We start from the raw sequence: 13,851 nt of genomic DNA, 5'->3' as shown, positions 1-13,851 counted from the left end.
AGGTATGTGTGTGAGGAGAAAGAGGGGCAGGGGAAGGAAGTAATCACACATAGACACCAAGACCCCAACTCAGCTTTATTAACAACCCAATTCAACACCAACAGCCTTCCCAACTATCACATAGTTGAATCACTGACACACACAGCCCAGCTTGAGGAAGGACCAGGGGGAGATGGAGATGCTGGGGGAAGGGGAGGGGGAAGCCAGGGCTCTTCTACCTTGAGTTCTTCGTCACTCAATAAATAGCCCACGATGGCACCCCTCCAGACCAGCTCCATCAGTGGCCCTAGCTCTTCTTCCCTGCCTCTGCCTCAACCACTGGGGTCAGAAAGACAGAGGGAATTTGCATCCGATTCAGTGGGGCCAGTCAGGGGTTGTCCCATTCGTGTTACACACCAACACGGTCCTCTGCGCAGCCCTTGAGATGACCGACACTGGATAGAGACACAGAGATGGAAGTGAATGGGTCTCACGTCCAAGCTGGTAGGAGCTGATTGTCAACAAGTCAAAGGGGGCGGAGGTGGGTTTGTTAAGGAGATGCGAGACTCCTGGCTCCTGGCACGGGGCAGATCTGTGAATGGGTATCTATATCTGAGATGCCCTCAGATTCCTAGCCTTGACCCACCCATGCATGCCCTCTGTTCTTCCAACTCTTGCCTTACAGTCTTCTCACTATCCAAATTCTGCCTGTCCTTTGGGACCTAGCTCAAATCCCCTGATCATTCTGATCCCCTCAATGACAGTTCCCTCCTTCCTACTGTTAACGCTTTCACTAGTCACTGGTAATTAATCAATACTGCCTTACATTGTTAGTTCTCTTTTCATTCCCTATACATCCTACACACACATATGTACATATATATGTATATTTACAGACACATATATGTGAATGTGTGTGTGTGTATGTGTGTAAATCTCCTATCTTCCCAACTAATTGATAAGCTCCTTAGGAGCAGCAAAAGCAGAACAAAGCCTTGTTCTTTTATCATATGCCCCCGGAGCACTTCATGCCATACCTTACATGAAAAGTAATAGGAACTCAATAGATGTCTATGGGCTAATTGAAGGATGTAGGGAAGGGGATGAAAGTGTGCTCTCACCTGCCGCTTCCTGTAGAAGCCTTTATGGTCACAGTTGGGCACATAAAGAGTCCGGGCCCCACGGTAGACCTCAGCCTGGAGCTGCTGTAACACCGTTTCTAGGTGTCGGCGGCATGGACCCTGGGGGAACATGGCCAGTGTGATTGGGGGGGGGGACAAGAGGATTCTTAGAACCAGAGGTCATATCCCCTCTCCTCCCTGACACCCCTGGGTAGGGTGGTGGCTGCAGGCTTGGCTGCCCTCCCTCCCTTCTGTCATGTGTCACTCTGGCATGGATAGGGGCTCATTCCTTACCAATGAAGAAAGAATTAGCCAAGCAAGCCTCTGAAAGGGGGCTTACCTCCACCCTTGAAGTTTATTACATTATGGGTTAAGAGGCTGGACCCTTCAGAGCTGAGAGATGACCCCTGGAGCCCTCCCCTAAGAGGCAGATTCAGAGGTGCTTATTCCCAAGGTCTTTCTTTCTATGTTTCTTTCCATCATTACTTTCCCCCACCCTTTCCCCCCCGGTGAGCATTGTCATCAACCCACCCCACCCCTTGTGATCCCCCTTGCCCACCATCTCACTGTCTTGTCCACCCCCAGGACTGGGTCGGGAAGGAGTGGAGGGGGTGCCCAAGTTCTTCTCTCGACCTCCACGGTTCACATCCTGCTGTTGGGGGCCCCCTGGGCTGGGCTTCGTTCCCTTAGGACTCTCCGCTGTGGACAAACATGGTGGAGGGTGAGGAGAGGAGATCTATAATCAGGATGGGAGGTGGGAGGAGGGTCTTCCTCCCAGACTTGGAAAAGAGATGGAGACCCCTCTTCCTCAGCTCCCTCCTAAGCGGGAAGAAGAGAAAGGCTTTGGGTTGAGCTGGGGAGAACTCAAGTTTTGGAGCCAGAGATGCCAGGTCCTAATACCTCTCTGCGTTTTAATTTCTTCATTTGTCGTATGGTGCTTAACACCATTGGCCTTAACTACTTTATGAGGCTGCAGTGAGGGGGAAATAGATGTGAACCAATTTTGAAAAATGTAAAGAGCTATGAAGTGTGAGATTGTTATTATTTTTGTTATGTCTGACTTAATCAGGAGCTTCCCCTACTCCAACTAATTTCTTAATGGACATTCCACAAATGGCCAGAAGGGGGAGTCCCAAGCCCAGGAACTGATGGGATGCAGCAGGGCGGGAGGGGATAGAGAGGAGGGGGTCAGCAGGGACAGAAAAGGAATGTGTGTCCCCTGCCTGACCCTGCTTGTGACTCACCCCTACTCCTCCCGGTGCCTGAGGTTTGGTTACTCTCAGAGAAATCCAGCAGGGGATGGGGGAGGGGTCCCTGCTGGATCTCTTTCTGGTCCCTTAGCCAGGTCCTGAGAAGGAAGAAGGGTGCGGTAGTTCTAGGATGGGTAGAGTGGAGACCATTAGGAAGGAGTGCAGGGAGTACCTTTTGATCCGTAGACTTGTTTCTCTCCATTGGGAAGGATCTAGGCAAGGGAGTTGGTGGGAAGGGATTGGGGGATGGGGGACAGGATACTCAAGATGGTGGGGGGCAGCACTGGACAAAGTAAAAGGGTACTGTGTACTTCTTGGAACTTGTCCCAGGTAAAAGAATAATTATCAGTTATATCTCCTCATTAGCTCTAAAAGGTCTATGTCCCTCTTGCCCCAAAGACAAAATCTATTTCTCTTCTCTGACCTCTTCTCCGTCTCTCTGTGGCCAATGAGAAAGTCTCTTGTGTAACATCATCTTTTTTCTACTTCCATCGGCTTTCATCCGTAAATCTTTCTTTGTAAACCCCAAAGCTCTCGAACCTTATAACGTTAGTGTTTGGCAAACCAGCAGCTTCTTCTACCTCCTTGGTATCCAAATATACCAATAACGATTAACCTCAATCCAAGTCATGCAGTCAGTTCTGGATTGAACCTGAACATCCCAGACCTAACCAGTTTGTATCATGAAGTAATTGCAAGCTTTGTCCTAACACCCACTATAAACTCATATGTATTTGGGGTAAGGTGAGGGTTTCTTATCTTCTTCACCACTTTCTAGTCCCTCCAGTTTTCTTGGGTTGACGCAATCCCCTGACAACTTGGTGATACCCCTGCCCATATCCTTTCCTTTTCTTCTATCCCTTTCCCTTTGATGTCCGTCCAGTCTCTACCCCTAATGCCCCTTCAAGTTCTGACTCAATTCTGCCCTCTCCATAACCTGATGGCCCCTACCTTTCCCGTCTTCTCAAACTTCACTTTTTTACTTTGATCCTGACACTGACTTCCTTTGCTGTTCCTTAAACAAGATATTCCATGTTCTGGCGCTGGGCATTTCCACTGACACCGCCCCAGGCCTGGAATTCTGTCCCTCTTCACTTCTACCTCCTGACTTCCTTAGCTTTCTTTAAATCTTGGTTAAAATCTCCCCTTCTCCAAGAAGCCTTCCTGATCCCCCTTAATGCCAGTGCCTTCCCTCTGTTGATTATCTCCTATTTATCTTGTTTATATCTTGTTTGTACTGTTTGCATGTGGTTGCCCCGGGTAAACCATGCCTTTTCTTTGTATCCACAATACCTAGCACAGTGCCCGGAGTCTGGTAAGCATTTAAAAAAGCTTGTAGACTGACTGACCTTCTCTATTCAATGCAATATTAGGTAGGGTTAACAGGATCGGGGAAACCTGCAAGCTGAGTTTACTCTCCATGCCATTTCCAAGTGTGCTTCCCTGGAAATAGAGGGACTGCTGTCCTGATTTTTCTTTTCTTCCAGACCAAGGGTGACTGATTGCACAGGGAATAGGGGAAGAAGAACATTTATGAATATAGTGGCTATTTTTTGTGTTCCTAGCTCTTTCCTCTCCATCCCAGAGATGTGGAAAGTGGGAGGCAGGAATTTCAGTCCATTCCCTGGTTCCTGAGTCTTGAGCAACAAGAGCTGGACATATTGGGCTGGGATATTGTAGTTAGACTCCCAAATCTACCTGCCACCCCAATTTCCCAGTGAAACAAAAGGAAAGGAATAAAAGGGCTTGTGAACCTAAAGAGCCACGGTGAACTAGTGGATAAAGAGTGTTGGAGTTCAGTCATGGAAGACTTGGGTTCAGGTTCCTTTTCTTGCACTTACTGGCCATCTGACTAGGCAAGTCACAACTATTTTTTTGGGGGGGGGTCTCTGGCAACATCCTAGGACTTGGGAATTCTGACACCGGAAGTTCCCTGATGATAAAGAAATCAAAATCCTGTACATATTCCAAAATCTCTTCTGGGCCTCCAGAACTCAGACCTTCAGATTCTTCCCCCCTCCCCGCTTAGTCCATGGGGACAAGGGAGTGCTAGAATATTGTAGGTAATGGTAGCTAGGTGCGGAGACTCTGCCTTTTCTAGCTGTAATCTCTGCCTCTGCCCTCCACCTTAGCTACACCTCCCTAGAGGCTCCCCTTTGCACTTAGTTCTCCAGCACTCAACCTGGAAGGAGGAAGAGCTGGTTGGTAGGGAGACTCCAGGGCCAGAAGGATGGGTGTGAAGACAATGAATAGAGCTAAGAATGAGTGGATAGAATTGGGGGGGGGGACGACTCACAATTCTGAGGGGGGCTAGTCTTTCTCTAGCCCTCCTTTGGGGGCTGGGCTCACCCAGGCACCTGGAGGGAGGTGGGGACGGGCTTTAGAACTCACCTGATGGCCCCCTGGACCTTCGGCAGCGGCCCCGGCCAAGCAGCAATGCTCGGAGTGGTGTCTCATCTTCTTCTGGGGGATGGCATTGTAGCCCTGGACCACAGTTAGGGGTGTAGACCCCGCATAGTTCCCCTTCCCGCCTGACGCACCCTCCGGCCTCTGCACATCCTTCTGGCTGCGGCTGCACTACCCCTTCCTCCTCCTCCAAGCAGCCCCCGGGGCAGCCCGCCGGCGCCCCCTGCCCACAGTCTGGACACCGTGCCGAGGTGCCCAGATGGGCACCTAACAACAGGGACAGCAGCAGCAACAAGAGCCCGCGGGGGGTCATGGCCTGGTTTTCCACCCCTTCCCACCCTCCTGGAGCAGTCGGAGCGCATCTGCAGGCGCCCGCAGCCCCTCTGTCTTAAGTAGCTGGCCAGCCCCGGGCCGGCCCCTTTAAGAGCCAGGTGAAGGGGGGGGGCAGGGGCATTCCCCAAACTGGGTGGGACTCGAGAGGCCCCCCCCACCTGGGTACTCCCTCCTCCCCCTTCCCATTCTCTGTTTACTTCCCAAATTGTCTTTTTTTTTTTTTTTGCTTTGTTCCTGGGAATCTCGCCCGGAATTTGGGAACAGGGCAGCTGGTTGTGGGAGTGGGAGGAGGGTGTGGGGGAAGGGGAGGCGGGGAATTGGGATGAAGGGGAGAGAACCTGAGAGAAAGCGTGTATGGAGGGAGACTGAGGGCAGCCTAAAGTTGGTGGGGATTTTGAGGAAGAGGAAGATGAAGGGAAAGGGTAGAGCTGAGGCTGAGATGAGAAAGAATGAGACAATTGTGGAAATCATAAAAGGGGGATATAGAGTAGAGATGGGGAACAGGGCTAGACAGGACAATAGAGTTGAGGGCAGGAATAGGAAAAACCTGACGGGGATGGAGAATGAAAGAAAGAACTGAGCCTTCTAAGCCAGAACGGGAAAAGCTTGGAGGGTAAAGGTTAGGGAAGGAAGAGATAGCAGAGCTGAACCGGGATGGGACGAGTGTCCATGGGAAGGAGGTATATTATCTCAGAGAGGGCAGAGGAGAGCTTTGGGGGATAAAGGGTACAATGGGGACAGTTGTGGGCTGGGTAGGAAGGGTCAGCTCACGTGGGGGCTGGGATAGGCAGTTAGCCAGAGTGTATATGTGTAAAGCAGGGGCGGAGGATGTGGGCATGGAGGTTGAGAGAATACCTCAAAGTGGGTGGGGGGCAGTGAGACAGAACCCGGTATCATCCATCAGAATTGATCTTCCCCTGCATCTGCTCGTTACCAGCTCCCTATTATCATTCATTCGACTTCCCACTTCTTTTTTTTTCCAGAGAACTTCTGGAACCAACCCCATTAGAGATGAAGATTTGTTCTGAGGGAGAGTGTTGGGGCTAGGGCCGATCAGGGCAGGAACTAGTCAAAAACATATTCTACTTCAGCTCAGAAATTCATATTCCCTTTTCGACCCCCTCCCCACCCTCTGTTGGCTTCCCTCCTGCCTTCGGATCTCACACATACACACACCCTCAGCACTCACTGCCCAGGCCACAGGAAGAGACAGGATCGTTTCCTTCTTCAGCCCACACCCTCCCAGCTCCTGGTTATGCAATAGCCACCTCATTCTTTCCTAAAACAAGGCTCAAGGCTGTGACTAAGTTTAAATTCTGGGCCCCCAAGCAAGAACTTCAGCCAGGACCTTCAAACTATTCCTTAATCACAAAAGAAGCATGAATCCTGCTCCCACCCTTCCTGTGATATAGGGCTATTTTAGAGTTTGCAGCTGCAAAGTTTGGGGAAGAGGGTAGGACCTGAGGAAGGGGAGGCCAGAAGATGTGATTCATAGGATTAAAGAGTTGGAAAGGGACTTGGAAGACCAACCAGAGTCCAGTCCAACCTCGTCATTTTACATAGGAGGAAACTGAGGCTGTCATTTGCCTAAGGTGATACAGAACCAAAGCAGAATTGTCAATATGTATTCTGACTGCAGAGGCTTTTCTCTTTCCACTCTAACCCTTGGCCTCAGCAATCCTTTACTGACCTATAAATGAGCCCAGGTCAACTTCTCAGGAGGCAGCTGTCACTCACCACCAACCCACCCAAGAGAAACAGCCAATGTCATCAACTTGGAATTCAGTTCAGTTCAACAAATGGCATTAGCTGAAACATCAGCTCCTCTCATCTATCCCTTCTGCTCTCCCAATAATTCTCTTATTCCAGGTGTCAGGAGGGAGGAGCCGTGTTCTTGTCCCCAAACTCTCAACATTATTTATTTCTGTTTTCCTACAATCTTGACTCAGGCCTTTCTTCCCTGGGGGTTCCAGCTCCACCCTCTGGCACTGAGAAAGGGAGAGGGAAAGGGAATTAGAGGTGGGGTTTAGGGAAGAAATGGCCGTGTCCCCTTCCTGATCCCAGCTGCTGACTAAAAAATTAAGGGGTTTTTTTTGTTTGTTTGTTTTAGATGTAGGCTTTGCTTAGAACCACAGACCTGGTTCATTTATGGGGATTTCTCATAGAAATTTCTCTTTGGATCTTGGCCCCCTCACTGGAAACAGCAGAAGTTGGTCAGCATCTAAGTTTCTGTTACAGGAGGAAAAGAGCCCTCAGGTCTCATGTAGCCTAATTATTCACAGGTTGTATTGCACTGCGGTTTGTCCTTTGTTCTCAAGGAGGACCATGACATTAAGGAGATGATGACAGGACTTGCAATTGACTTTGATTTGAGTGAGGGAGGCCTGTGCAAAGTCACCAGCCTCAATTTCTCCTTCAGAGCCATCTGGGTCCAGTGGCAAGATATAGATCAGAATGATGGGATACAGCCCAGGATATACTGGGAGACCTTGGCCCCTTTTGAGCTAAGATCTTTCAAGTTCTCACCTTAAGTGAGGCAATGCCTATTCAGTGACATGTACTATAGGACAGGCTTTATTTCAACATCTGGAAGACCAAATGATCATAGGAAGTGTACAGATGAAGAAACTGAAGCCCAGAGAGGTTTAAGTGGTTTGTCCAAGGTGGGATTTGAACATGGGCGCTCTAGACTCCAAATCCATTTTTTACATTGTACTACTAAGACTTTCCAAGGGTTCACACCCAAGTCCCCAAATGATTAAAACAGCCATCCTTTTTTTTCTCATGTAGACTCGTACCTTTCTTAGAGACCTATACAATCCTCCATATTTATACTGCTACCTTAGGGTTCAGCCCTGCCAACCTCCCCCCTCCCCCAGAAAGAACTTATCTAATTTGGGAGAGTCAACTCTTTATCAACTTTGAGTTCTTATTCCTTTACAGAAGGCTCCATCCAGAGCTATACTGAAACGGGAAGACTGTCTAGGTCCCTGGGAAGGTAGGGCTCACCAGAAGGAAGGGATGTTTGACTCTCTAGCAACTCTGAGTGCTTTTTGTTTCTGGGAGGTCAAGTTCCAGGGCAGAGTGAGAAGGAGCCCTGCCCACAGCAGTGGTGGAGAGCAGAGTAGGGAGGACCAGGGTGGTGTATGGAGGAAAGAGGAAGTTCAGAAGCCAATAGCAGCAGCAGCAGCAGTGGTGGTGGTGTGGCTCAGATCCCACTCTCAGAGTAGGATCTGACTTCTACCATCTAAGCCTAGCTTGCAGAGGAAATGACCAAAGCAGGAAACCTATAATTCTGCCTTGATGAACCCACAGAGCTTTCCAGGTGGCCGATAGGAATTGAATCCGGCAGCAGTCTGTTCTTTCTCAGACCCAAACCCAGGTCAAGAATTAGCAGAGCTCTCTCTAATCAAGGGGGGCAGCAATCAGACTTTGCCCCAGATCAGACCGCTCTGGGAGCACTGAAAGCTTGCAGGTCCCCAGCCTGTCTCTGAAATCTTGCAATAACACAGCACCCAACACCCAAGAAACCAACAGAACCAGCCCCAGAACTTCCCTCCAGAAGTGTGTCAGCCCTAACATCAAACTCTGAAGTCAGAAAGTAGACTGAAAGAATGGGCAAACAAACAAAAGAACCCCACTGTAGTGAGCTATTATGGTGGCAGGGATACTTAAGACACAAATCAGAAGAGAATGGCTCCACATCTACGAACAATGCCTCAGAGAAAAACATAACTTGGGTACAAGCTGAACTAGAATTCTTGGGAGAGACGAAGAAAGAGTTAAAAAATGTTTAAAAAAATAAACAAAATGACAGTCCTTGAGGAAAAAATTGGAAAAGAAATGAGAGCTATGGAAGGAACAATTGGAAAGGGAATTAACAACTTAGCACAAGAAGTACAAAACCTGGACCCAAGCAACAAACTGCCTCAAAATTATAATAGACCAAATAAAAGCCAATGACTCCACAAGGCAGCAAGAAATATTAAAACAAAGAGAGGCTGAAAAAATAGAAGAAAATATAAATTATCTCATAGCAAAAACAATTGACCTGGAAAAAAGATTGAAGAGGAAAAAAATTTAAGAATATTTGAATGCCAGGACCAAAAAAAGAGCTTGGACATCATATTTCAAGCTATCTTAAAAGAAAACTACCCTCTAACTACTAAACTACTATTAACTACTAAAACTACCAAAACATCTTTTAGAATCAGAGACCAAAGTGGAAATAGAAAGACTCCTAAAAGAAACTCCAAAATGAATACTCCCAGGAACATCATAGTCAAAATCCAGAGCTTCCAGTTCAAAGGAAAAATATTGCAAACAGCCAGAAAGAAAGAATTCAAGTACTGAGGAAACACAGTCAGGATCATGCAAGCCACTTCTATAGCAGGAACAGAGAACTTGGATTATAATATTCCAGAAGGCAAAGGATATGGGCTTACAGTCAAGAATAACTTAACCAACAACATTGAGTACAATACTATAAAGGGAAAAATAGATTTTTAATGAGATAGAGGACTTTCAAGCATTTCTAAAAAAAGACCAGAGCTATAAAGAAACTCTGAAGTATAAACATAGGGATTACGGGCAACATAAAAAAAGTAAACATGAATAGAACAATGAAAAAGGAGCAAATCAGGATAATTGCTGCTCACATTCAAATATGGGGAGATGATATGTGGGACCCCTCTGAATATTCCCAGGGTCCATGTAGAAAGTCCCATTAGGGTCCATAGAGGAAGTCTAATTAGACAAGGCTTGGGAGTGGTTCTGTTAAAGAAAAAATGAAAAGAGAGGGAAAGAAGTACACTAGGGGTGAGGGAAGAGGAACAGAAAGGTTAGGGAAAATTATCTCCCATAATCAGGGCATAAGTATATATATATATATATATATATATATGTATGTATATGTACACACACACATTGTGTGCATGTGTGTGTGCATATATGTACACATATGTGTGCATGTATGTGTACATATATATGTATACATACTCATACACACAAGGAGGAGGGAGTGTGGGGAAGTGGCTGATAGTTAAACTTCATTATCATCTGAATTAGTCGAAAGAAGGAAGAAAATATACACAGACTTAGGTACAGAAATACAGTTCACTTAACAGAGAAATAGGTGGAAAAGGGGTGGAAGGGGCAGGTGAATTAAAGGAGAGGAGATAAAAGAAGGGATTAGTTCTAAGCAAAACAAGCTCTAAGGATGTACAAAAACATTTATAGCTCTTTTTGAGGTAGCAAAGAATGAGAATCTGAGGGGTTGCCCATAAATTGAGGAATAGGTGAACAAATGATGGTATATAAATGTGATAGAATGCTATTGTGCTGAGCTATCAGGATTCCAGAGGACTAATGATAAAACATCCTACCATACTACCCTCCTGATAGAGAGATAATGGACTCAAAATGTAGAATGAGATAAATATTACAGAATACAAAATACAGAATGAGACAAAAATTTGGATGTGGATAATATGGAAATTAATTTTGATTGTTTATACATGGGGTTTTTTTGGTAAATTTTATTTTACACTTAAATACAAAGATTATATATGTTTGTGATGACTTTCTTTTTTCCTATATTCTCATATGGGGATGGGGTGGGAGGGTGAAAGAACAGATCTTGGCTCATTAAAACAAATAAATTATTTAACAAAACCCCCAACACAACTGGCTCCTCTCTACCACCATGCTTCTTCTGTGTCTTCTAGCTCACTTTTTAAAGACCAAGGGAATAGGGGATGTAGGTACCCATAAACTTCACCATCAAACTCAAGTAAACACCTATGAATTTCAGCATCATTAACTGAGTGATTCTGTGAACAAAGAGAACTCAAATCTGGTCAAAGGGTTAACCTGGTCAAGGAATTTTGCACCTTGTTAAGGAGATATCAGCAATGTCAATGAAGTCCTCAGCAGTGGGTAACAGGGACTTTTGTGCCTCTCACACCCGGGGTTCCTCTTTCAATTGGAATATTTTTGCATTTGTCTGGTACAGTGGGAAAAGTACTGAGAAGATCTGGTTGAGTCCTAGCTCTGCCACTTACTACATGTGTGACCCTGGCTAAATCACTTTTAACCTTGTTGTTCCGTGGTGTCCTCATCTATAACATGGGGGCGGGGGGGGGGGGGGGCGCGCAAGACAATGTATGCCAAAGGTGTCAACGACACTCCTGAGAATGGCCCAAACCAGATTAAAATGTAATTGGGAAAAAAATTTAACAATAAATAAAAAATACAATAAAACATAGATAATATTAATAGGTGGTTTTCTAATTCAATATATGGCCCACAGGAGATCTTTAGATATGGTTTACTGGCCCTCATTTCTGTTTGGGTTGGATATCCCTGATACATACTGCCCATATCTTGAATTGTATAAAGGATCCAGCCTTTGACTTTAGTGATGTGCAGGCAGCTTCCTAAAGCAGTAGCTGCCTGTTTTCTGAGCTGATTCTGAAGACTTTGATTTTGACCTGGGATTTTTTCACCTCCTCCTTCTTTTTTTTTTTTAATAAACAATTAAAAAAAACCCACATGTTTAATGTCTTTACATCAGAGAGTCATTTCCTATCCACTCTGTGGACTGAACTTTCCCTTGTGGCAAAGAAAAATAATTCAGTAAGAACATCTGATACAAAGATTTTATCTTACAAATATGTACTGTTATGTCCCAGTAGCCTTTCACCTTGCTGCTGTGCAGGATGTATGTTCCTTTCAACATTTTCTAAACTTCCCTAACAAATGAACTCCAACACAAAGCCCCAAGTGCCCTGGATCATCCTGGCCCCTGAATATATTTTCTACAGTTTGTTTCCAAGTATAACTAAAAGCTCACCAATGTTTGTCTGTTTGGAGAACTATGGGATCAAGACCTTGAGATTGGAAGCCCAGACTCTCCCCTCCTCAAGAAAGAGAAGAATGAGAGGGAATGACATCAGAGAAAGAGAGAAAGGCAAGTATGTTGAAAGTCTAGGAAGGAGTTCCCCATGGTGGGGGGGTGGCAAGGGAGGTTACTCCTCCCCACATCCAACATGCCTTAGTTACTTCAACTACAAGAAGATCATAGGTTAAAGAACAAGGGAGAGGGGTAGATCTCTAGGCAACCACCATGCTTGTGGAGTAGCGGTGGAATGGATGTGGATGGCTAAACCATTCCTAAGTCACCAAGGCTGCTGGAGAAACTGTAGGTGTATATGTTTGCTGAGAATGACAATGGTGCCATTGACCCTCCTTTCCCCCTCATCCCCTTCTCTCTTTCCTAGGAAGAGCAGAGAAGGTGACACTCCCCCTTCTAGAGCTTATCACTGTTTCTTTGTGCCCAACCGACTTTTTCACTGAGGCATTGCGTGTTGATATTTTGGATTCATTTTCTTCTTCTGGGTTTGTGTCTTGAGCATCCCTCATAATGGTGAGTTTTGTTTGCTTGCCCATTCTTTCAGTCTACTTCCTGACTTCAGACTTGATGTTAAGGCTGCCACGTTTCTGGAAAGAAGCTATGGGCTGGGGTTGTTGCTACTCTCTTGGGGTGTTGCATTATTCCAAGATCTCAGAGAAAGGCTGAGCACTTGCAAGCTTTCAGTGATCCAGGGTAAAGTCTGATTGCTGCCCCCTTAGAGCTCTGTAAGTTCTTGATCTGGGTTTGGGTCTGAGCAAGAACAGACTTGTGCTGGATTCAGCTCCTATCAGCCACCTGGAAAGCTCCTTTGACTCATCATGGCAGAATTGTAGGTTCCCTTTGGTCTTGGTTTCCTGCCTTAGTTATTCCTTGGCTGGCTGGGCTGGATGGTGAAAGCGAGACCCTGCTCTGGGTGTGGGGTCTGAGCCACACTACTACTGCTGCTGCTGTAGGCTTGTGAACTTCCTTCTTCCTCCATATACCTCCCTGGTCCTCCCTACTCAGCAGCTCTCCTTTCCACTCTTTCCTAGAGCTATGACCTGGGACTGGGTAGTGAAGGTAACAAAGCTGTCCCTTTCAAAGTGCCCCAGTGTGGTCCTGGGACCTCCTTTTGTGTTGGCATGAAGGCTTTCCCTGGATATTGGCAAGCTCAGTTGCCGGGTATTCCTGCCCCAACCCGGCCCCCAATATCTGCAGAACTCTCTGTGCTGACCTAGGCCAAACAAAGGAATTGCTGTGACTTTTTCTGGATTTCTTCGTCAAGACACGGTCTGATACATTTTATAAATCTGTTTGGAGGAGTTGTGGCTGGGAACTTAGCTATATTGCTTCTTTCTTCCACCATCTTGGCTCTGTACCCTACCCCCTGTTTAAACAAAACAAAACAAAACAGAAAAACAAAACCCAACAACTTATTTTTTCAATACTATCCACTTAGTCTCTAAGAGCAGTACTAATGTCAATTTGTGGTTAATCCAAAGCATTATTGGTCTCTGTGTATTTCATGAGGTCATAGTCAGCTGCACACACAAAAAGAGAAGTAATGTAAAATAACTTCATTCCCGTTTGCCAGAATCTTCAGCTGCAGACTTAGACAAAGAGATTTGTTTTTTTAATAGCATATTATTTAACTCCCCAAGAGAGACTAAAAAATGAAACTGGATCATCCACGGATTCCCCTGGACAAAGAATGAGCTAACAGGGAACAGAGGCTCAGTAAAAGCAGGGAGTTAGAGTCATTCCCCTCAGTTACTTTAGTGCCTCTAGCATTTATTTATATTTCTTCCTTATTGTTCCATTATCTGGGACATATTCAAGGAAACCCTCCCCTGGCAAGGTGGAGGTCTGG

General features: G+C 46.0%; 1 protein-coding gene across 1 annotated transcript; it reads right to left on the bottom strand.

The window, feature by feature from the left end:
- Nucleotides 1–56: 56 nt before the first annotated feature.
- Nucleotides 57–5,161, bottom strand: IGFBP6 (insulin like growth factor binding protein 6). The gene is made up of 4 exons (XM_020966321.2): nucleotides 4,742–5,161; nucleotides 1,660–1,799; nucleotides 1,101–1,220; nucleotides 57–434 (listed from the first exon to the last, which is right to left on the bottom strand). The coding sequence occupies exons 1-4, from the start codon at nucleotides 5,067–5,069 to the stop codon at nucleotides 312–314; spliced, it is 711 nt and encodes a 236-aa protein (XP_020821980.1). The 5' UTR covers nucleotides 5,070–5,161; the 3' UTR covers nucleotides 57–311.
- Nucleotides 5,162–13,851: the final 8,690 nt, after the last annotated feature.

The sequence above is a fragment of the Phascolarctos cinereus genome, unplaced genomic scaffold (assembly GCF_003287225.1).
Source record: "Phascolarctos cinereus isolate Bilbo 61053 unplaced genomic scaffold, phaCin_HiC Scaffold_1;HRSCAF=81, whole genome shotgun sequence".
Lineage (NCBI taxonomy): Eukaryota > Metazoa > Chordata > Mammalia > Diprotodontia > Phascolarctidae > Phascolarctos > Phascolarctos cinereus.
This window is presented reverse-complemented; position numbering and strand designations above follow the sequence as displayed.